The following is a 25,444-nucleotide window of genomic DNA, read 5'->3' on the forward strand; positions in this document are numbered from 1 at the left end:
AGTGTCACTGAAGGAAAAAAGGCTTTACGTCTCTGAGAATATCGTTACCTTCATCATCCACAAAGCTGTGATGTTGGGAATGCCAGTCATATCTTAATCATCTTAATATCCACACTCTGTAAAGCATTACTTCTCTTTTGCACTAAAACATGACCAATGACACTTTCTCCTTTCTTTTCCTTCTTGATACATATACTAGACACATTAAGACTGTCAGTCCCTTCATGTTTTCACTACACCACTTTCTAAGACTTGATTTCATACTCTACCACCTCATTAGAATTATTCAACATGTCCATTTTTACCTGAAACGGATAAATCAGAACCCTTGCCCCAAAGAACCTAAATAAGTGATTATGATGAGTGAATACCATTTTCAATATACAATGTGTAAGATATATTGGGCATATTATTTTCTCCTACAATCAGTATAAATTAAAACAGCTTATGTTAAAGAATAGAATGTTCTCAGAATTAGAAATGATACAGAAGTAAAAGTCAGGGAGAAAACCCTATTCAAAGCATTAGCAAGACCAACACATAATAGTTACTTGAATTAGAGGAGTGTCTCTGTGTGTGTGCGCTCGTGTGCACGTGTGCTTGGATATAATTTAGTATTTTGATCTTGTTTACATTTGAAGAAAAACAGAAACTGATTCAGAACTTTTCTCACTTTGACCAGAAAAGTGACAACAAGTAATTACTTGATAACCTGTATCATACGCTTGAAGTAACATAAATGAAATCTGACCTGTAGTGACAGTCGGCTCGAACACAGAGTTTCCACTCTCGATGAAAAACCCACCACTGTTCTTTCCATTCTTCAAAGACCTTCCGTAGTAATCTCTGCTCATAGTAAAACCTACGGCAATGAAAAAACCGAAGAGAGATACATGATGATATTGGAGCTGATATCTATTCCCAAATCACAGTTTTATACTGCCACTGCTTTCTCATAGAAAAGTGTGGCTCATTATTTGATAATACCAAAATAGATTGAAAATACACATATTTAACTTTTTCAGATCAAAACCATAGAGCTGGGCCGGCCAGGTGGCTCAGGTGGTTGGAGCACCGCCGAAGTCGCCGTTTTGATGCCCACATGGGCCAGTGAGAGGTGCCCTCTACAGCTAAGATTGTGAACAACAGCTCCAGAGGTTGGCGTGAGCTGCTGTGTGCCGCCATGAGCAGCCGACAGCCAGCATGGGCTACCGTGTGCTGCCGTGAGCAGCCAGTGGCTAGCCTGAGTGGCTGGCAGCCAGTGTGAGTGGCTGGCAGCCACCGTGAGCGGCCGGCAGCCAGAGAGAGCTGCCGTGAGCTGCTGTTAGCGGCCAACCAACGACCAGCGACCGACTGCCTGGGGGCGGGGGGTTGGAGAACAAGGCTCATAATACCAGCATGCGTCAGGAAGCTGTCTGTGTCCTATACAACTAGACTGAGAAACAACGGCTTGAACCGGAGTGTAGGGGAGGAGGGCAGAAGGGGGAAAAAACCAAAACAAAACCACGAAGCTACTTAAACTAGAAATGAGGCTTAAAATTTTTATACTACATATCTTACCAATTAAAGATATTAAAGTAAAATAAAAATCTGACTTTTCAAATACTATCGAGTTGAGAATTATCATTCTCCATTTTTTTCATTCACCAGATATATATTTTTCCCCTTCTTCCGCCTCCTCCTGCCCCACTCCGGTTCAAGCCGTTGTTTCTCAGTCTAGTTGTGTAGGAAACAGCTCCCTGGCCCATGCTGGTGTTATGAGCCTTGCGCTCCCTCCCGGTTGAGGCCAGTCGTCAGTCGGCAGCACACAGCAGCTCACAACCTCCTGCTGCTCACAGCAGCCCAGCTCCAGGGAGAGCCGTTGTTCATAATCTTAGCTATAGAGGGCGCAGCTCACTGGCCCATGTAGGAATCAAACGGGCGACCTCGGCGTTAGGAGCGTGATGCTCCAACCACCTGAGCCACCGGGCAGGCCCTAAAAAATATATTTGTTTAGTAAAAAGTAGTAGCTTGCTTCTCGTTTACATACACAGGTGAGTGAAAGTTATAAAATAAGCCAATGCCTAATGGTATTCCTAGTACATAACAGGAATAGAGCATATTATAATAGTTTAACTGAAATCTGGCCAGGGGAGTTATAACAACAGCAAAGATAAGTAAGAGAAAATAAAGAGAAAAAGGTAACAAGAAACCAGAAGAGCAGCAACATTGTCCATGCTAACAAGGCACTGTTGAGGTGATTCATAACTCAAGAACTCTGGTCCTGTCAATAACTTTGAATTTCTTTTCATGGTTCTGCAGGATACTAACATGTACCTCCTCCTCACCCACTTAAAAACTTCACAAATAAAAATAAAAAAAGAAATTGGCCTGCAAAAATATACATACAGTAATTCACCTCACTATTAGTCATAACAATTAAAAAAAGAAAGAAACATCACAAATGCCCATCAAAAGAGGATAGGTGGGGCTGGCCCGGTGGCTCAGGTGGTTGGAGCGCCATGCTCCAGCTGAGGTCGCCGGTTCGATTCCCACACAGGCCAGCAAGCTGCGCCCTCTACAGCTAAGATTGTGAACAACGGGTCTCCCTGGAGCTGGGCTGCGTGAGCAGCCAGAGGTTGGCGTGAGCTGCCGTGAGCTGCTGCAGGCTGCCGTGGGCTGCTGTGTGCCGCCATGAGCAGCTGGTGGCCAGCGTGAGTGGCCGCCAGCCAGCATGAGTGGCCAGCAGCCAGCGTGCACTACCGTGTGCTGCCATGAGTGGCCGGAGGCCAGCGTGAGTGGCCGGCAGCCCAGCCCACGAGAGCTGCCGTGAGCTTCTGTGAGTGGCCGACCGACTGCCTCAGCCAGTGGGGAGCGAAAGGCTCATAATACCAGCATGGGCCAGGGAGCTGTGTCCTACACAACTGGACTGAGAAACAACCGCTTGAACTGTAGTGGGGGGGGGGGGGCAGGCGGGAGGCAGAAAAAAGGAGGGGGGAACAAAAGGCCAGGTTAAAGTCAGTCAATGCCATGCAGTCACTTTTTTTTTTTCAATTGGGGCTGAGGAACTAGACTTTCTTGGGGAACAGTGTCTGCTTCTGGGACTTTTTCCAAGTCAAGTTGTTGTCCTTTCAGTCTTAGTTGTGGAGGGTATAGCTCAGCTCCAGGTCCAGTTACCATTAGTTGCAGGGGGCACAGCCCACAATCCCTTGTGGGAGTCACACCGGCAACCTTGTGGTTGAAAGGACACGCTCCAACCAACTGAGCCATCCGGGAGCTCAGAAGCAGCTCAGCTCAAGGTGCCGTGTTCAATCTTAGTTGCGGGGGACATAGCCCACCATCCCTTGTGGGAGTCGAGCTGGCAACCTTGTGGTTCAGAGCCTGCGCTCCAACCAACCGAGCAATCTGGCATTGGCCCATGTGGGAATCCAACCAGCAGCCTTCGGCGTTAGGAGCACGGAGCTCCAACCTCTTGAGCCACTTGCCGGCCCCATGCAGTCATTTTTTTATGAATGAAGTAGAGCTAAGGATACTGAAATGGAGAGATGCCCAAAAAAGGTGTTAGTTAAAAAATTAAGTTACCTCACAGTGTGTATAATAAACCATTTTACAAAAATCAATTTTTTTTGTATTTCCAGTACTGATGTTGGAATTATTAATACATACCAAATATATATATTTAAAAATGAATGTGTACACATATATATTTTTACATATACATATGAACATATATGTGTGTACATATGTAAATGATTGCATTATATGTATGAAAAGCCTGGAAAAGATCTCCAAAATACCAAACTATTAACAGTGGTTCTCTCTCTGAGTGGGATTATAAAAGACTGGTGTTTCCTACATTACATAGTTCTGTCGTCTGAAAATATTTTTTAACAACAGCTCTTTTTAAAAACATTTCATGGGAAAGAACTACTTCCATTTGCACATGTGCTTCCTTCTACCATCTAATATTTATCCATCTACTTCCTTCCCTTCCCAAAACCCTACTAAAATAACACCAAATACATTTCAAAAGGTGTAAGCCAACAAAGAGAAGAGGAGCAATGATGATAGACAAGAGATGTCAACAAATTTTAGAGAATGCAAAGTGGGCAGGTGTGTGGCAACTGTATCAACAGATCAGAGAAAGCAGAGAAGTAGGTGTCCTGTGGTCGGGCAGTCAAGACACAACCAGCCAATGGCACAAACTCCAGAAAGGCATGAGAATGAAAAGCATCAGCAAGGGGTGAGTCCTGGGTGTAGATGAAATACAGAATTATGTGCAAGCCTGTGAGTCAGAAGCAGTTTCACCCCTGGATCTTGTTATTCACCCAAGCAGAAACTCAGGTTCATCTCTGGAGAGGATTAACCAGAGGGCCACTGGCCAAGCTCTGGAGAGGGTGCTAAACAAGAGTCTACATACTGAACTTGCAGCCAAGCTTAAACAGCTGACACCCACTTCTATCCTACCCTAGAAAAAGTTTGGAGGATTCCCTTCCTCCGGGGAAAACTGATCAACCAAAGGGAAAAGGCCTGCAGATACCAACAGCAGGAGGTTCCAGTGAAAGTGTCTGCTCTCTACTCAAAAGCCTAAAGTGAGTCCTAATGCGTACATATAAAAACTTCTAAAATTAGCGTTTAACGCCTAACTCAAATATGAACAGAGAATTAAAAGGATCTCTTGACATTTGGGGGAAGGTTTCAACATGAGACAGTGACTGAGAGCACACTGAAAAAAAGAGCTCAAAAGAAACAGGCAATATGGACAAAAATCTTAAAAACAAATCACTAAGTTATTCTCAAAAAATTGAGCTTCCAGGATGCTATTAAAAAAAAAAAAAGGAACACTCAGCGAACAAGAAATAGCTCTTGAATATGAAAAATAATGACTGCAGACATGAAAAAAGATCTATAGACAGGTAAAAACTAAAGTTCATTGGCATTGCAGGCTACAGTAAGGACTGTGGCTTTTACTCTAAGCAGGATGGGAAGCCACCTGAGATCTGAGCAGACGTGAGTGACATGACTTAACTCAGGCTACCTGTTGAGAAGAGACTGACTAGGGGCAAGGCCAGAAGCAGACCTGTGAGGAGGTTCATGGACTCATTCACGGGAGAGATGATGATGGGTTGGACCAGGATGGTAGCAACTAGAGGTGCTGAAAAGAGGTTGGAGTCTGGATATATTCTGAAGGCTGAATCACCATAATTTTGGCATTTAAATTGGGTGTTAGCAAACAAGAGAAGTCAAGGATGACTCCCAGGTTTGAGTCGCAGGGAGGATGGGAGTTTCCATTAACCGAGAGGGGAAGAATCAGCAGGGAGCTTTGTGGGGAAGATCTAGATTTCAGGTTTGGGCATATTAAGCTGTGACGTCTATTAGACACACAGTAGAGCTGTCATATATGGAGCTGTCGTGTATGTAGCAGTCTGGAGTTCTAAGAAGAGGTCTGTGCTGGATGTATATATTTGGGAACCATCATCAGGTTTGATGAGATTGCCACGGTTGTGAGACACAGAAGCAGTGCAAAGATTTGGTGTAGGGTATTCAGATGAGGAGGAACCAACAAAAGAGAGTTAGAAGAAGCAGTCAAAATGGAAGGAAAACCATGAGAGGTTGGAGACCTGCAAGTGGTGAGAAAGGGCTTTCTGAAGAAGGACAGACTATCTAACGCTTCTTGGTAGGTCAAGTAAGAGGAAGTTTAAGAGGTCGCCACTGATTTCAGCAAATTTAGTGACCTTAACAAAACGGTTTGGGTGGAGTGCTAGAATCTAAAGCCTTGTGGGATGGATTTTAAAAAGACTCCAAGAAGAGGTTTTGGAAACACTGCGTATGGCCAGGAGATTAGATGTAAAGGGGAGCAAAGAGATGGAGTGCTAGCTGCAGGATGAAGAAAGGCCAAAGAGAATTTTTTTTTCAGGATGGGAAAAATAACTGCATTATATGCTGGTGCAAATGACCCAGTACAGAGGGGGAAATTAATGATGCAGAATAGACGGAAAAAAAAACCAAACTGCTAGGGTGACGGACTTGAGTAGGCACAAGAGGAACATAATACAAAAGTCAAGGATTTTGCCAAGATGACAGCTTGGATAGTTCATCTGCCTAACAGTAGGGAAAGTAGGCTACACAGTGACAGATGCTGGCACTGGGTAGATGTAGTGGAGAGAGCTCGTGGAGGGCTCTTCTGCTGCTTCTGTTTTCTCAAGAAAACAGGAAAGAAAGCTATTAGCTAAGAATGAGGAAGAAATATTGATGAATTTATACCATAAATGGACATGACCGTTTTATCTACTTCCCAAATTAGGCAAAAATTTTGTTCAGATCTTTTCTGCAGAGAAAAATAGGTGACGACCTCATATTTAAGACCACCTTATATATGGACTCATACTGTATTACTTTTGCCCTCCTAATTCAATGGTAACTTTGGTTTAGTTTATTAATGATAAAGCAACTCCAGTTCATAAAAGTTATGACATCCTCCAAGAACGTAAACGCATTATTCTAGTTTCTGATATATCATTCATTCCCCACTAATATTCCTAAAAGTGAGAAATAAATAATTCAATATGGAAAAAGACAACAAAAAAACAAAAAAACCCCACAGATCAATATGCCCAACCCTCCCCAATGTAACAAGCCACTTGATTAAAAAAAAAAAAAGAAGAAAAAGAAAGGGCCGGCCTGGTGGCTCAGGCTGTTGGAGCTCTGTGCTCCTAACTCCAAAGGCTGTCGGTTCCATTCCCACATGGGCCAGTGGGCTCTCAACCACAAGGCTGCTGGTTCAACTCCTTGAGTCCCGCAAGGGATGGTGGGCTGTGCCCCCTGCAACTAGAAAACGGCAACTGGACCTGGAGCTGAGCTATGCCCTCCACAATTAAGACTGAAAGGACAACAACTTGAAGCTGAACGGCACCCTCCTCAACTAAGATTGAAAGGACAACGACTTGACTTGGAAAAAAGTCCTGGAAGTACACACTGTTCCCCAATAAGAGTCCTGTTTCCCTTCCCCCAAAAAAACTCATTAAAAAAAAAAAAAAAAGACCGCAAGTTGGAAACAACCACCCCATCACAAATTTCTAAGGAAACACAGTATCAGACTTCTAATTCTGGTAGATGCTAAGAGAGCAAATATTCTCCTCTCTCATTTTACAATTTGAGAAACTGAGGCCCAGTGCCATAACTTACCCTTAAACAATTAGCTATGGTGTGGGTTAGAACCAAAACTCGGGTCTCTTAAACTCCAGTCCAGTATTCTTTCCCCTGTACCCTGCCACAACTCAAGAGGAAAGAAAGTAAATAAAGTAAAGCAGTGTGGCCGACACCAGTCACTGGCTAACCCAACACCTATTGCCAAGCCTCTGCTTCCTCATGGGCATCCGTTACAGAGGATAGAAAGGTTTTTTCCTAGCCTCCTCTGTAGCTAAAGGTGGCCAGTGAATAGCTCTGGCCAATGAGACAGAAGCAGAATGCAGCTGGGGGTTTCTGATAAAGTTTTGCTTTCCTGATAAAAAGACAAATGGAGCTGACACCACCCTTCCCCCTTCTTCCTGTGTAAAGCTAGAACAGTCATCTTGCAACTGTGGTGTCATCTCTGAGGACAAATGGCCAATATGCTAAGAACGGTGAACTAGGTTGGTGCAAAGGTAATTGCAGTTTTTGCAACTGTTACTTTTAAACCACAATTAATTTTGCACCAACCTAATAGAAAGGTACTAGAAACCTGAGTTTTTGATGGCATCACTGAACAGCTGAACCAATACCAACGTCTAGACTGCTTCTGAGAAAAAGCAAATCCAAGTTTGTTTAAGCCACTGTCAAAACTTTCTCTTAGTCATTTCTAACTAATACAATCAGCATTTCCCAACTACTTGGAATATAAATAGGTATTGTTTGAAAAGAAGGTTCCAGTTAAATATGGGTCAAATATAAGTTAAATTAAAATTAAATAAGAAAAGGATTTGGGGAAGAGAGGAAGCAGCAGCATAATTTTTCAATCTCTGAATCCCCATAAAACACACCGGGCAGCCATGTAGCAAAACCAAAAACTCATGCATCAATTACAACAAAATCAGGTCACAAGATAGGCCCAGGAATCCAAAATGCAAGCAGGTGAGGACAAACCACCCACAGTCAAAAGACCTGCATGGTATGAACATTTATACATAAGAAAGAAGGAGCAATGAGGTGGTAGCTGTGGAATGTGAGAACATGAGATCCCCAAGAAAGCCAGTAAGTAGTCACTGGAAAGTCCAGAGGCCCAATTTGAGACCCGTAGCTGAAACTGAGGGTTTTTGTCTTCTCCAATACCAGGGCTCACATAAGAAGAATTGAAACAGCTGGAGTAATCCAGCCCCAGAGTCTCAAAACAGATCTGTCAAGTTCCCTTTGAGGAAAGGGCTTCATACTGAGAAGAAACTGTTGGGAATAGAACAGAAATTGACAGGAGAGACACCTAAAACTAATATTGCATGTCAATTGTAATTGAAAAAATTTTTTGAAAAAGGGGGCAGCCAGTTGGCTCCGTGGTTAGAGCGCAGTGCTCATAACACCAGGGTCGCCGGTTCGATTCCCACATGGGCCAGTGAGCTGCGCCCTCCACAATTAGATTGAAAACAACGGCTTGGGCTTGGAGCTGAGCCGCTGGTGGGCGAATGGTTTGCTCAGTGGTTGGAGCGCTGTGCTCATAACACCAAGGTCCTCGGTTCAATTTCCACATGGGCCAGTGAGCTGTGACCTCCACAACTAGATTGAAAACAATAACTTGACTTGGAGGTGATGGTCATAGAAAAACACACTGTTCCCCAGTAAAAATTTAAATAAATAATTAAAGAAAGAAAAATTTAAAAAAATAAAAGAAAGAAATTGAGCAGGAGAGGGAATAGAGGGTCAGATCAAGAATGGCAGGGGACGAGAACCAGGATATCCTCTAGAAGCAGCCACCATATTTGTGAACACTACAAAAACGACATAAGAAGGAAAGCTTAACTGAAACTCGCCTCACTCTAAAAGTTCAGAAAAATTAATTTCACATAAAAAATGAGCAACAGGGGCCGGCCCGGTGGCTCAAGAGGTTGGAGCTCCATGCTCCTAATTCCGAAGGCTGCCAGTTCAATTCCCACATGGGCCAGTGGGCTCTCAACCACAAGGCTGCTGGTTCAACTCCTCGAGTCCCGCAAGGCATGGTGGGCAGCGCCCCCTGCAACTAAGATTGAATACGGCACCTTGAGCTGAGCTGCAGCTGAGCTCCCGGATGGCTCAGGTGGTTGGAGCACGGGCTTTCAACAACAAGGTTGCCGTTGGACTCCCACAAGGGATGGTGGGCTGTGCTCCCTGCAACTAGAAAACGGCAACTGGACCTGGAGCTGAGCTGTGCCCCCCACAACTAAGATTGAAAGGACAACAACTTGAAGCTGAATGGCACCCTCCACAACTAAGACTGAAAGGATAACAACTTGACTTGGAAAAAAGTCCTGGAAGTACACACTGTGCCCCAATAAAGTCCTGTTCCCCTTCCCCCATAAAAAAAAAAAAAAAAGTTTTTTTTTTAAAAAAAGGACCAATTAACATTAGACTCCAACAAATTAAAGATACAAAGTAGTCCCCCCTTATTCGCAGGAGATACATTTCAAAACCCCCAGTGGATCCCTAAACCGCAGAATGTTAAATCCTAAATATATTGTTTTTTCCTATACATACATAGGTATGATAAAGTTTAACTTATAAATTAGGCATAGTAAGAGATTAACAACAATAATAAAATAGAACTATAATATACTGTAATAAATGTTATGTGAATGTAGTCTCTCTCAACAAACTAACACTAATTGCTTCTTCCTTCTTCGCAATTTCATGGATAGAAGATTCTTACTGCACATCTTGGCAACCTCAGCATACGATTTTTTTTTCTTTTCTTAAGTTGAGAACTTTCACCTTTTCATTTAAAGGAAGTACTTTATGGCTTCTCTTCGGCATATCTGAATTGCGAGCATCACTACTCTCGCACTTTGGGGCCATTATAAAGTAAATGAAAGGTTACTTGAACACAAGCATTGTGATACCACAACAATTGATCTGATAACTGAGACAGCTACTAAGTGACTAACAGGGCAGGTAGCGCACGGATGCTCTGGGATGATTCATGTCCCTGGTGAGACAGAGTGGGATGGTGTGAGATTTCATCACAATACTCAGAAGGATGAGCATTTAAAAACTTATGAATCGTTTATTTCTGGAATTTTCCATTTAATATTTTTGTACCATGAATAACCACAGTATATTCTGCAAAAAGCAAAACCACACATTAGGGGACTACTGTATATTATATTCTTTAGGGCAGTCTGTAAAAGTAGCAGAGTACATAGCTTCTAAGCTAACCAAGGAAAAATAAATATTCAACTCAATCAAAAAAAAAAAAAAAAAAAAAAGACTTCCAATAAATGGCAAACCAGGAAATTCAGATCAATTCTCCAACTGAGAACGAGAAAAGAAGGACAAAAAACACAGGCCAAATTTGCTTGAGAGACCGTGAATGAAATGTTCCAGATTAGGAAAGCTGGACTCAGAAAAACAAAACAGGAAAGGTTGTAGGAAAGGGGAGAAGAAAGGGGCTGAGAAACCTTAACATCTCAGTTTTTAAAATACATTCTCAATGGTTGCCAATTCTCCGTCTGGAGCATACCCTACACTGGCCCCTTCTCTCCACCCCACTACATCACATCCTGCACAGCGTCCCGGACCCCCGGGGCTCTTCCTTACAGTCCACTCTGGGCACCCTAGCTAAAATTATCAACCAAAACCTGAAGCAGTGGGTGGCGGCTTGTACAAACTGAAGCTATGGCAGAGGGACTTGATTATCTTGACTAAAATGTCATTCCATTGCCAATGCCAACTTTTTCCCCAGGTTCTGGCCTAGATCATGTCAATTTGTCCTTCTTGCCAGTGTCCTGAAAAAGCTCATTTACTTCTTCTGGGCAAATACTTTTTTCCCCAGAGGACCTTAGGTGTCCTGGTTTACTTAGCATTCCTTCATACACTCATTCAGTCAAACTAATGTATTAAATTACCATTATGTTATATGCCTGCCAGAGGCAGGGAGAGGGGCAGGGGAGGAACGGCATACATGCCATAATAAAGGTTATATAAGGGCCTACTACAAAACAAAAACCCAGAATGAACTCCGCAGTTTTGTGTTCTGAGCTAATACTACCTGGCTTTAGAGGGAAATACTCTTCCAAAAGTCTTTCGAATCCACAAGTATAAGAACTTTCTGGCCACACATCTGAAAGAAGGAAAGAAACGACATACACATTTTAAAACTCCATTTGGCTTATGTCATCAGCTTTCAAGAAAGGAGAAGGAAACTTTAACGTCCCAGGGGGAGAGATGCTAGTATGACTCAAAAGGTGAATCACAGCTAATCTTGCATCAAACAGAGCATAGGATGGGAAAGATGTCTCAAGTTAAAATCAAGCAATTATTTTTTTAAAAAATATTTTCAGTATCAAGTATTTTGTAAAGGAAGACTGCAGAGCTGAGGAAAAGGAAGTACATGATAATGCTTTTGTTCGTATTATTCTTCCTGCCTAAAATGCCTGGCAAATGCCCACTTACCCATCAGTTCTTATCTCCAATGCTTGCTCCTACGTGAAGCCTTCCTGGACCTTCCCCAACCCTAACAGAGTGAGTAGCTTTGCACTCTCACCACTCTGTCCCAACCCCCGGTGTAACATTATGACACCAAATCACAGCTATGGGCTCACAGGGTGCCTGCTGTTCCCTCTGCACTGTGAGCCCGAGAGCAAGGACCGTATCTTACAGTTTCCCTGGTACTTAGCACAGTCCTGGTACACACAAAAAACGTTGGCTTGTCTTGGCCTGTTAATCTCTAGGTTTGACTTAGATAGCTCTTCTTCCTCCTGCCCTTTATCTGGCTTATCCTTACTTTATCCTTCAGGACTTTGCTTAAACTCTGTTTCTTCCAGGAAATCACTGCTGGCTACACTAGCGTGGCTGTCCTTGCCACATGGGCCTGTGGTACCGCATTTTCTCCTTTCATTGCACTTATCATACTTTGTTGTTGTGGCTTGTTTAGCAGTCTGTCAAGCCTACCTGATTTTAAGCTTTCATGAGGTCGTGGACCAGGAATGTCTTATTCACCTGTATGCTCAGTACCTAGCACAACACCTGGCCAAGTAGGTACATGATAAATTTTGTTGAATGCATAAATGGATGCCTTTGATAGACCTAATCCAGAGTTAAGAAAAAAAATTTTTTTTCTTGGACCATGTTTAGACTTTTTCTGGAAGAATCTTTATAGCTACACATTGTGGGGTACAATTAGAGAACATGAATGAAAACACTCACTGACAGACTTTATGTCTGCAGAGTCCTAAATAGTCTTTTCTTCTAAACTTTCTGCCATAAAGAGCAGTTACCAAGATATCCAATTATCCAAATGTGATAGGAGACTAAGAATCATCCCCTCAGTTTAACCAAGAAGGGAGAACAACGGAAACGTCACTGCAGGCAGGCGACCACCTGCAAGCTCACCTGATGTGCAATTCTCTTAACCGACCCCTGTGGGTCCGAGCATGTGAGGCACGATACTGCACTGGATGACTAGCATGAGGTATCTCACTCCGGATTCCAGAGAAGGCAGAAGATTTCTTGTTGGACAGTATCTTTGGAGAATAAAGTTTCTTAGCTGCACCATCCCTAAAAGACCTTAAATTTGAGGAGGAAGGGGGAAAGGACAGAATCAAATCTCTGCATACGATGCAAATACCTTTTAACATACAAGCAAAATTGAACAGATAAGCTCATTGAGATAGTCTGATTAATAACTATGCTTCAAAAACAATAAGCAGCCCAATCTCTGACAGAAATACCTGCCAGCCACAGGGGGTAGGCACTGCTGAGTCGGCTGTAGGCAGACACTACAGAGCTAATGGGTACCCTGGAGTCATTAGTTCTAACATTTTAATGTGTTATTTTAAGGGTGATTGTTTACAAACTAGAAACAGATTCCCATTCCCTTACATAAAAAACAATTAGGAATGATTTTCAGATAACGTGACTTTTATATCAATATGAAACCACATAATTTTACTAAACACTAAATTTCTGATTTTTAATCCCATTTAGAAACATTATTGGGATGAACTCATGATTCTAAAAAAATGTATGGCAGAGCTCTGCCTGCAGGAAATACCTAGAAGCAGTGCCATCCCATTAGCAGTGAGCACACCTACGGCTTAAATATTGTTTATAAAGTACCATTCCAGACTAAAAAGAACCAGGGCTCCTTGGAGATACGGCTGATTTTTCAGGTCTGGGACAAGGAAAACGCAAGATGAGCCTGGAATATCTTTTTGGGTCAGAAAATAAAGAAGTGTTCAAGAATGACGGGGGTATGTCAAAAGAACACAGGAGCCAGCTTGAAAGGGCTCCCACTGGCCAAATCTGGGACAATTTTAACTGTAATAGATGAAAACCCACTGAATAAAATAAGAATCCATAAATCCATACTGATATAAATACAAACTTACATACATGCATCACGTGGGAGACTGGAACGCTCTACTTTGCAGTAGAATACCAATTAAACTTACCGTGTTTCCCCGCAAATAAGACCTAGCTGGACAATCAGCTCTAATGCATCTTTTGGAGCAAAAATTAATATAAGACCCGGTGTTATATTATATTAGACCCGGTCTTATAGTAAAATAAGACCAGGTGTTATATTATATAACACCTGGTCTTATGTAAGACCTGATCTTATATAAGACCGGGTCTTATATTATAGTACGGTCTTATATTATAGTAAAATAAGACTGGTTCTTATATTAATTTTTGCTACAAAAGAGGCATTAGAGCTGATTTTCCAGCTAGGTCTTATTTTCAGGGAAACATGGTAGAAGGAATGAGAAAATTAGAGAAACATCATTTAGGAATAATTGATTCAGACAAGAATCATCAATGGACCCAAAAACAAGGAGGTGCTAGTTGGATGAGGAACATGATATTAATGTAGTTTCAAAAAGTATTTCCCCACAAAATACTTACTACTTTATCGTGAAGAAACCTGGCAGACAACATCTTAAGCAAGTGATAAAAGTTAACATCAATGGTAATGGGACCAAATCAACATGATGTGTTTCCTGATATTGATGCACTGAGAACACAGCATCACTTATGTGATATTCCTGCCAAAAATGCCTAATCTGAATTTCACTAGCCTTTAAGAAACATTGAACAAACCCAAAGTGAGAAATAATCATAAAAGGTCAAAGTGGTCTGAACTCTTCAAAACTATTGAAGTCATGAAAAATAAGGAAAGACTGAGAAAGAGTTCCAAATTAAAGGAGAGCAAAAAGACAAAATGCAATATGTGATCCTGGAACCAAAACGACAGGAATGAAAGGGAAGTTTTTCTTATATTTTCTTGTTTTCTTTTTGCTATAAATAACACTTTTGAGACAACTGGCCTCAATTTACTCTGAAACGATTCAGGGACAAAAATATAGATATATATAGGTACATATACATAGATAGAGATATAGTTGAGTCTCGTTATTTGCAGTAATTATGTTCTATAAAGTCAAATAAACACTGAATTAATGACTATATTGAACCATTGGTTCACAAACTGAAACTACGTATCTACTTATATGTTTCCCTTAACCTACGTGCAAGCCTAATGACAGACCATTTTTATTTGCTAATAAGTATTCAGCCCCTAACACACTGCCAGGCACAGAGTAGGTACTCATACAACATTTATTAAATTATGGAAGGTCAGGATGGAAAGGACTGAAGAAATACAAAATGAATGAAACAGAAGGCACTTTAAAAACACAGTATCAGTAAGCCAAAAATCATGAAGAACAGGGGGAACAGGGGAGGAGCTCGGCTTAATTCAAAACATAGTAATACAATTACCATTTTTTAATGTCAATAGGAAGAGTGATTAGCCAAGAAGCACAGAAAGATGAAAGTAAGAAGAATTTGAAAATGTTCATCCAAAAGTGCCTACAGGAAAGCATGCCCTATATCCTCCAGTTTGTTTATCCATTCAGTATTGAGAACCTACAACAAAGGTAGGCCTGGGGATACAAAGATAAATATGTATTAAATATTAAGATGTCTTACAATGAGCAAGTGAGATGTCGATAGCTTATAGTCAGTACAGGATACTGACACACATCCAATATCCATGCTCTCTTCTTTCCATATAATAAAATGTTTGGCTGGGCACATGGCTGCCCAGAATAAAGACTACATTTCTCAGGCTCCCCTACTACCAACTTCTGAAACTAATTTCTGACTAAGAGAGTGTAGGTAGGATCACCAGGTGCCGGTTTTCTGTAACCTGCCTTAATAGCCAGCCACTGCACACTGTTTGTTGTCTTTCTCCACTGTGCTGCCTGGTATGACTGTGAACTTGGACCAAGAGCATGAAGATCACATCCCAGAGATGGTGAAATAAACAGGGGGAAGGTCCCAGGTCACTGAGGCTCTTACTGGACGGAACCATCATAACAGCTCTGGGCCACTTACCTCCAGATTTCCTGTAGTAACTTCTATCTTATTTAAAATCTGTTACTTTGTACTTTCTAAACCTAATCCAAAGTAAAAAAGCAGGGTAACTGCAGAGCATGAGGCATGGGGTAGTAAGAAATGAGGCTAGGAAATGAGCTGTGGAGAGGCCACGACGGCAAAGCTAAGGACCTTGGACTGGAGCCCAAAGGCAGCAAAAGTCACTGAAAAGTGACTCTAAGTGACTTCTAAGTAGAAAGGGGGTGACACAGTCAGATTCGCATTTTGATATCTTATTCTAGTAGTCATCATGGAGCTGATGTATCAATTATGTTCCCAAACTTTGATTTTAAACTCCCTAAGAAATCTTCTGAATTTAACATGACTTCCTGCAGCAAGTGCCTTATGGGAGAGAGGTGTCATACATTGGTTTCCCTGGCAATTATACTATTTCTCATTATAAACGAATAAGCTGGTACTTTATGCATTGGGATGATTTAAAGTAATTGGTACTCTGGTTTGTACATCAGATTAGTAAGAAGTCCACCTCCAAAAGACTCAGGGACCATTCACAAAATTGAGGGTGTGGGTGAATTGGAAGTATTGTAGCCCAATGGGAATTTATAGTCTGGGTTCTACCCAGGTCAGGGAATTGCAAGTCTTAAAACTGGTTTAAGGTGTCAACTGTAACTGAGAAATTAAAAAAGGGAGAAAAAAGGTAACGGTGAATAAGAGGTTTAAATTTTCAGGTAGAAAACAAATACATCATGGGGATGTAATGTACAGCATAGGGAATATAGTCAATAATGCTGTGACAGCAAAGTATGATGTCAGATGGTTGCTGGACTTTCATGGTGATCACTTCTTTAGGTATATAAATGTTGAATAACTATGGTGTACACTGGAAACTACTATAATATTGTATGTTAGCTATATTTTAATAGAAATCTTTAAAAATAAATACATAAATAATGAAAAAAAATTCTGGTTTAAGGTGATTCCAAACTAGTAATGTACCAAGGAGACTAACAGAGGGAATTGTAAATCCTTTCTGGAGGAAGGCAACTTCATCACAACCCTAAAGACATTCCAATACATAATTTTTAATATACAATGTCAAGCACACAAAGAAGCTACACTCCATGGTCAAGGAAACTGAAACAACAGATCCACAAAGCCTTCATATATTAAACATATACACACACTCTCTTTATTCACTCAATGAAAATTTATTGAGCACCTATAGCTTGTGAGGCACTAAATACATAAAGATAAAAGACAGTTTCTCAAGAGGCCATAGTCTATGGAGATGACAAACAATGAGAATACCAATTGTTAAATGCTATGAAAGCGTTAAATGCTATGAAACATAGTGTTGTGGGAATTGTACACAAAAGGTACCTAATCCACACGGGTGGTCAGGGTGGTCAGAAGAGGCTTCCTGGAGATGATATGACAGTTGAGTATGGAAATATGGGTAAAAATTAGCCTACACCCTACTAATAAGAGAAAGGACAAAAACTATATGATCATTTTAATAGATGCAGAAAAACCATTTCACAAAATCCAGCACCAGTCATGATAAAACTTCCAAAAGTCCCAGAGAAAACAGATGATATATTAAAAATGGGACAATCTGAGGATGGCACATTTATTAAGGTGGTGTACAGGAACCACAACGGACAGTGCAGGAACCTGAAGCTAGTAGAAGCTAAGATGGTACCACCTCCAGGCCCAAAGGGATGAGGGGAAGGAATAATTACCAGAATCCAGGAGAGTCATACAGGGTCTGCTGCCTTATGAAGGGCTGTGAGCTTCAGTGCAGGGACACGGCCAACCCAGTATCTTACAAGGAGGGAGCCAAAGGAATAAATAGTCTGGCCTCATTCTCCTCCCTCCCTCCCTCTCTCCTGACAGGGCTCCTCTTTAGCCAAACCCAACAGGAAGCCTGGATGCTGATGAGTGGAGATCAGATCTGCAGGGAGGGGTAAATTGAAGATATCCAGCACAAAGAGGTAATACCCTAGCTCATGTACTTTGAAAGAATTCTGAACTACAGCCTCAAGGACTAGAACTGGTGTCTCAACATTGTAAGATCTTGCTGCTTCTCTAAATGTGCCGACCTGCTTACCTCCTACAGCGCAGGCTCCCTTGTGGTCTCTGCATGGTGGAAACACAACTGCTGTCACAGCAACCTCAGCACTAGGTGGGCCTCTCTTTAAATTAGGTGGGTTGTCTCAGCTTTAGAGAAAAACCTCCGATTAACCCTATATGGTCACCTGCCCGCCCCTGAACCAATCACTGTGTCTAGGGCAGTGGGACACCCTTGACTGGCCAGCTGCAATTCACACGCCTGCCCACACCTGTGAGTCTGGGGTTTACTAGTAAACCGGTCTCTTTCTCGTAAATTCTTCCCCTTTGCCTAGGCTAGCCAGAGTTGGATTCTGTCATTTGGAACCAAAAGAACCTTCATGCAGGCTGAAAGCAACCAGGATCAAAAGTAGGAAAAAGATACAATAGCCAGCTAGCCATAATGTTTTAACATCTAACTTCAGGAAAATCATCCTCATTCCTGCTCCAAATCAAAATTTTAATGATGCAAAATGGTTTCTGGCTGTAACATAAGGTATGAAATGTGCACTATACTCTAGATGAGGAACCCAAAAACCAACAACAAAAAATCCGTACCCAAACTTCTTATCTCACCACTCATGATTTAGGGGAAAACTACATTTTTTATTATTTTCACACACACACAAAATGTTTGTGGGTTTTTACAAAGGCCATAATTTCAGTTATCTTTTTTGTCAAGTCCCATCACTCACCTGGAGTCAACCTTCCTCTCCATCCTCCGCTTTATCTCTTATTGATGGAAATTCAACCAGTGGCTTGACATACACTTCTTAGTGAGCAGATTCTTCATGAATCAAAAAGTCATTTAGCTTCCCCTTCTAAGAGAAAGGGAATAAAAGACAGTAAATTAAGAGCCACCTTTCTGAACAGCTACATGCCAGCTTCAACACCAGATGAACATGGGAAGTCTCTGATCTAAACTACTTTTTAAATTGCATTTTTAAGAAGTTATTTTTCTAAGAAAGGAAACTAATAGGAGATTGAGCCACATTCAAAAGATTATGACTGGTTCATTCCTCCTGTCCAGGTCAAGTTCTTAGACCTTCAACTTCCCTTCATAAGAACACCAGTAGGCCAAGAATTTCCCAGGTTAATTTTTATAGTTGTCAGTATTACCTATAAGAATCTTCAGGCAGTTTTTGATCAGTAGTAAAGTGCCGTGTACAGTTTTCATTTTCATTTGGTGGTAATGTCTACCAATAATATTATGAACTGAATAATAACACAATTTTTATTTCTTAGTGCAAAGAATAGCAACGTTGTGGGTTGAACTATGTTCCCAAAAAAAGATACGCTGAAGTCCTAACCCCTAGTACCTATGAATATGACCATATTGGGAAACAGTCTTTGCAGATGTAATTAAGATGTAAGTTAAGATGAGGCCGTACTGGAATAGGGTGGGCCCTTAACCCAATATGATTGGTGTCTTTAAAAAAAATAGAAGGAACTCAGGGACAGATACATGCAGAGAGAATGCCATGTGAAGACAGATACACAGGGACAACAGTATGTGATAATCAAAGCAGAGATTGGAGTGATGTGTCTACAAGCCAAGGAACACTAAGGACTGCCAGCAACGCCAGAAGCTGAGTGAAAGACATGGAACAGATCCTCCCACCGAGCTTTCAGAAAGAGGGTGGCCCTGTCGACATCTTGATTTCAGACTTCCATCCTGCAGAACTATGAGACTATAAATTTGTTGTTTTATACCACGCAGTTTGTGGCATTTTGTTACAGCAGCCTTTGGAAACGAATACAAGTAGTAAGACAAAGGAGCAAGATTTAAGTGCATGGTGGAGGAAAGCTAACAGGGTGGACATGTCCTATGTTGGGTAATTGTGATGCATTCATACCGAGACACTCATTGTAAAAGAATGAAATCACTCTTTATAATCAAGGTCACCCTCAAGGTCACATATTTCAATGACAATCAGACAAGGAATTACCCCTCCCCCCCAAAAAAGTTTATCCATATAAAATGAACAGTCCTTACTGAGATCAAACCTAGTACTAGTAGTCTTTCTGGCATCACACTCCAAGTGACAAAGGTCACCATTAGTGACGATGTCCATAAATAAATTAAATTGAAGGATGATTCAAAAAGGGATTTTTGGTAAAATATTACCATAATAAATGGGTCACTGCCATGGGTTTGTCTTGTTATAATGATTCTATGGAATGTTACCTGTAGTGAAAGACCCCCTTTTGTTATACACTCTGTGCCAACATTCTAAGTACTTGTACATATCTGCCTTCCCCATTAGAGTATAAAGTCCATGAAAACAAAAGCTATGCCTGATTTTCTCACCACTTATCTCCAGCATCTAAAACAATGTCTGGAACATGACAGGTGAAATATATAAATACTGGAAAGACTGGGACACAGGTTTGATCTCAAGGATATGAAGATGAACTTGCTTCTGAGTTGGAATATAAATGATAACCAAATATAAAAGATAGCCCAAGAAAAACAAAGATTACTAGGTGTGGACTCCCAGTTACCTGTATAAACTGCCCACCTGACAGTAAAGGATAAAAGGGTATACACGAGGCGGGAGAAGAGGTCACAGGAAATGAAAGACTGCCACAAATTTTTGCAACAAGAAAGTGGAAAGAGGAAAATTAACTGATCTAACAGATTTGAGGAAGTAAAAATCAACAGAGTGGGATACCAAAGAGAAGCAGGCCAAAAGAATCCCAGAAGAGCTCAGAACTCAAGGAACAAGGAAAGGTTCCCAGAAGTCATAGGCCACAAATGAGGGGTTTGAATGAAAGTCTATATGGTGAGCACCTGAGGCCCCTGGTCTCCTCCCCAACCTGGCCAGGTAAGTATACAGCTCCCTCCCCACAACCTGCTTCCAGAATTCATACAGCTAGAGTGGTACTTCCCAGTCTCAGAAGAAGCTAAGAATGAATAGAACTTTAGATTCTGACATCTGTGCCTCACCCTCCATCAATAAAAACCCTACAGAGAAGCTCACAAACGTGCAACTCCTGCTCAGACTCTGGGAACTTCCAACTACATCTCTCGGTTGCAGACACTTAAGAATGAATGGACAGTCAAGAATCACAAGACATTTGGAAATGACCTCCAACAAGAAAGAGAGACCAAAACAAAGGAATCTGAGGAAGTACCACCACCTATGATGTATTCCTGCCCAAAACTTGCATCTAAATATTATCAAGCCTCATCTAAAACTAAGTACCAACTTACAAAAAATACAGGGGACAAATAAAATGACTTTGCAATTAGCAAAATCAATGATGTAGGAAACTTTACAGGACAAACGACCCAGTTCCTTCAACAAATAAACTGCGAAGAAGGGAAAACTTACACATTAGGAGACTTAAGATGCATATTAACCAAATGCAGTGTATGGAGTTTGATTTTGGATCTTGATTTTAACAAACTACAAATCAACTGTCAAACAGAAAGCAAGAAACAATCAGGAAAATGTAAACTTCAATTTTTTTTTAAACTTAAAAATGTTTTCATGGGGCGGCCAGTTAGCTCAGTTGGTTAGAGTGTGGTGCTCTTAAAAACAAGGTTGCCGGTTCGATCCCCACATGGGCCACTGAGAGCTGCACCCTCCACAACTAGATTGAAACAACTACTTGACTTGGAGCCAATGGGTCCTGAAAAAACACACTTAAAAAATAAAAGTTGAGAAAAAAAAGTTTTCATGAGTTACTTAAAAATTACCATTAATTTTTATTGTGATAGTGGTGTCGGTTATTCTTTTAAAAGGACATCTTATCTTTTATAGAATATACAGAAAATTTTATAGATAAAATAGGAGAAATTTGAGTACCAAAATAATTAAGGACAATAATAAATTATAACATTAAAGAAAATGGGAATTCTTGACTCCAGGCTGATATAAAGAAATGAACAGAGAGACAGATAAATGGGGGAGAAGGGAAGGATCACTCTTACACAGAATTCCCACCGAAAAATGTAGAAGTTGTAGAGCTGGAAAAACCCCATCTTGCAACCATCATGGAGAAAATCATTTTTGGGGGGAGGCAAAAAAATTAAAAAGTAGTGAATGTGGATAAAGATATATGGGGGTTCTCTGTATCATTCTTGCATCTTTTCTGTAAGTTTGAAATTATTTCAAAATAAAAATTAAAACAAAAATAATCCAGTGGGGACAGAGTGCACAGAGATATAGATGAAAACAAGATAATTCATGAGTTGATAGTTTTTGAAACTGGGGGATGGATACATATTACATGTGCTTATAATTTTTCATAATAAAATGTTGGAGGAAATAGTAAAAATTCTGGAGGAAAGAAAGACAATGTGGGGAACAGGAAAAAAGAAAACCCTGTAATTAATATCCGCAGAGAGATAAGAGAATATATTATACATAGAATAAAATGAGGATGTTATTTTAAAGAAGAACGAGAAACAGGAGAGCCAAAACATTTGAAGGTCGCTGAATAAAGTTGAAGAAATGTCCCAGAAATAGAGGAGTGGGGGCAAAATGACAAAATGAAATAAAAAATAAAGAAAAAGTTAGACAATCAGAGGCTCAATCCAGGGGATCACATATACAACTAGCAGGAATTCCAGAGAGATGTGAGAGAAAGGAAGAATTATCATAGAAATAACAAGAAAGTTTCTCAAAACTGAAGGATACAAATCCTCAGATTAGAGATCCTCCTGCACTAAGACCAAATGTCAGGGCAGATAAAACACTTTTTCCAACAGGCAAGAAGAAAAAGCCTAAGATATCCCTTGAGCAATTAGAGTAAAATTGGACACTGTCTAAATTAAAAACACCTGTGCCTCAAAGACACTATCAAGAAATGGGAGAAAATATTTGCAAACTAGCTAAGGGACTTATAGCTAGATTATACTTTTAAAAATTCCTACAACCCAATAAAGAGACAAATAAACCAATTTAAATGGACAAAGGATGTGAATAGATGTTTTTCCAAAGATCTATAAATGGCCAATAAGCACATGACAAGATGCTCAGCATCATCAGCCATGAGGAAAATGCAAATCAAACGACCATTAGGATAACCAAATAACTGTCGGTGAGGATATACAGAAACAGAAACCCTCATACACTGCTGGTGGTAATGTAAAATGGTGCAGACATTAGTTACCACTTGATTCAGCAATTCCACTCCTAGGTATATATCCAAGAGAATTGAAAACAAATGTCTATACAAAAACTTGTCTGTGAATGTTCATAGCAGCATTATTTGTAATAGTGAAAAAGTGGAAGCCCAAATGTCCAGCAACTCATGGATGGATAAACGAAATACGGTATATCCATACAATGAAATATTTATTTCGCCATAAAAAGAAATGTGGTATTGTTACTTGCTAAAACAAGGATGATCCTTGAAAACATTATGCTAAGTGAATGAAGCCAATCACAAAGGACCACATATTGTATAATTCCATTCATATGAAATGTCCAGAAGAGGCAAATCTATGAAGTCAGAAAGTAAATTGGTGGTTGCCAAGCGCTGGGAGGAATGAAGGAAAACGGGTAGTGACTACTAACAGATGAGTGACTACTAACATTCTTTTCTGGGTGATAAAAATGTTCTAAAGTTGATTATGGTGATGTTGCATAACTGTGAATATACTAAAAATCACTGAACACTTAAATGGGTGACTTGTGTGGTATGTGAATTATATCTCAACAAAACTGTTAAAAGAAGAAAAAGAGGAGGAGGTGGTGGAGGAAGAAAAGTGGAAGTAGTAATTACAGGAGAATGTGCTCCAAAAGCCAAGGAAGCAAATTAAGAAAATAAAAGGGGGTCCAGGCAACAGCGAATTCAACACAAGACAATAGTGAAAAGAAGCAAATCCTAGGACAGATGTGAAAAGAAGTCCCTGGATTAGAACTAGGTACGGACAGCAGGCACAGAGACATCAGATCAGATTAGAGCAAAGAGGTTTCCAGGAAAAAAAAAAAGAAACGGATGGTTTTACGAGTATGCAAAAAATTAGATAGCCATGTGAGAAATGCTGAAGCACTTAGAACAAATATTTAGTGATCTGCGCACGGACTACTAGGCAAATGAGAAAATAAGACCATTATTAATTCTCAGAAGAAATGATGGCATACGAAAGGGTTTCAGTACTCTACCTGGTTCAGCAATGACTATGTTATATAAACACTATTAATTTAACAACGAATTACCACATAACCACATTGGTGAGATAAGGAAAGGAAAACTGTGAGCTAAGTAATTACCTCCCTCAAATAACAGTCAACACTTAACGTGTAAAACTAACAAACACAGGTGTCATGAAGGAGACCCTGCTCGCTGCGCCATTTGTCATGCAGGGCGTCCGGCGGGGTCTCTGCTCCCGCTCCCCACATATCGCAGGATATGGTGTCGTGCGGGAGACCCTGCTCGGTCTCTGCTCCCGCTCCCCATACAAGAACGCAGGATATGGTGAGGCCAAAAAGGAACACCCACGGAGCCATAGGTAGGGGAGTCATACCACTATATTCTCGCTGGCGGCATTATACTCTCACTGGAGGCTGGATCCACATTGTCCGCAAATCACCATCCACGCTTGCCAGCCCAGCCGCCATCTTCTTGCTAGCCCCATTCTTTTCTCTCTCTCTGCTAGCGTAGCCACAGCAGTTAGATTGTGGCCTAATGGCTCACTGGTTACAGCTGACGGCCAACTAGCCACAGCTGATGGCCATGCAATCACAGTTGGCCATTTACTACCTGAGCCAGCACCTGTCTATGTGAGGCCGAGAGCCTGGAAACTACTTTCTGAGGCTCTGCCCCCACAACAGGTGAAATGTATGTGAAAGAAATATCACCTATAAGAATATTTACTTTCAATTTATAAATAACATCAGAATAAACAGCTAGAAGAATGGAAATTAGAACTGGGGTATGGTGGCTATTGGCTATAAATTTTTTAATTAGTTTTTATAATAAATTATGTATGTTAATTTGAAAAATCTAAATCAAAAGTATCTTGAAGTTTCTACAGTATTTTGCAACTTCTAACAATGACTAAGAACTGAATGATCCTACTAAAAAAAAAAAAAAAAAAAGACAAGGAAATACAGTACCTAAATTTATGTCTTAAGCCCCAGAATAATTTTCAACAACTTCCAGAAAGCCTTCCCTGACACCTCCAAGCCTCATACTTTCATGGCACTTACGAGGGTACCACGCAATCTAAAACGTAGAGATTATATTCAAAATAACACTTATGAAGTGGTTACTCTGTGCCACATATAGCACTAAGCATTTTTCATTAATACCTACTTTTTAATACAACCCCCCCAAAAGGTGGTAGCCATTTCATTTCACAGACGAAGTGCCCAAGGTCACACCTGCTAAACGGTAGAGCTGGGACTGGTACTCCGGTTCCTAACACCACTCATTCAACAAATACTTACTGTACATCTACAAAGGTTAAAAAGAAATCTGAACGGCCTACCAGCATATAAAAACAAAATACTAATCTACTACTTGGCGGGCGGCTTCACGGTGTTTTGCCCAGTTGGCCCCTCTGGGCTCAGATGGGGCCCCGGAGGTCTGTATACTCTGAGTGTATACAGGGGTGTCCAAACTTTTTTCAATATTTTTCACCAAGGTCCATATGCGGTAAAATAACACAAACAGCCGGGCCACTCGAGGTGAAGTACATATTGTCTCACCTGGTGTATTCAAGTAAACTAAATATATTTTTGGAATTTGCTGCAGGCCAATAAAAAATGGATTGCGCGCCAGCAGTTTTGACACCCCCGCTAGTGACTAGACCCTCTCGGAGTTACACAGCAGGGAT

The 25,444-nt window shown here is 40.8% G+C and overlaps 1 protein-coding gene across 4 annotated transcripts in view; it reads right to left on the bottom strand.

The window, feature by feature from the left end:
• SFI1 (SFI1 centrin binding protein) overlaps positions 1-25,444 on the bottom strand; it is a 72,108-nt gene that overhangs the window by 46,123 nt on the left and 541 nt on the right. For 2 of the 4 annotated variants that reach the window (XM_074321170.2, XM_074321169.2), the window contains exons 2-5: positions 18,342-18,467; positions 12,529-12,702; positions 11,186-11,257; positions 752-862 (exon numbers count right to left, since the gene is read on the bottom strand). In XM_074321170.2, the coding sequence (XP_074177271.2) occupies positions 752-862; positions 11,186-11,257; positions 12,529-12,702; positions 18,342-18,364 (380 nt within the window). In that variant the 5' untranslated portion in view covers positions 18,365-18,467. Of the gene's footprint in view, positions 1-751; positions 863-11,185; positions 11,258-12,528; positions 12,703-18,341; positions 18,468-25,444 lie in introns of those variants that run through there. The other 2 variants (XM_074321172.2, XM_088800924.1) reach the window with 2 other exon arrangements.

The sequence above is a fragment of the Rhinolophus sinicus genome, chromosome 9 (genome assembly GCF_057876585.1).
Source record: "Rhinolophus sinicus isolate RSI-liver-muscle chromosome 9, RSI-T2T, whole genome shotgun sequence".
NCBI classification, from domain to species: domain Eukaryota; kingdom Metazoa; phylum Chordata; class Mammalia; order Chiroptera; family Rhinolophidae; genus Rhinolophus; species Rhinolophus sinicus.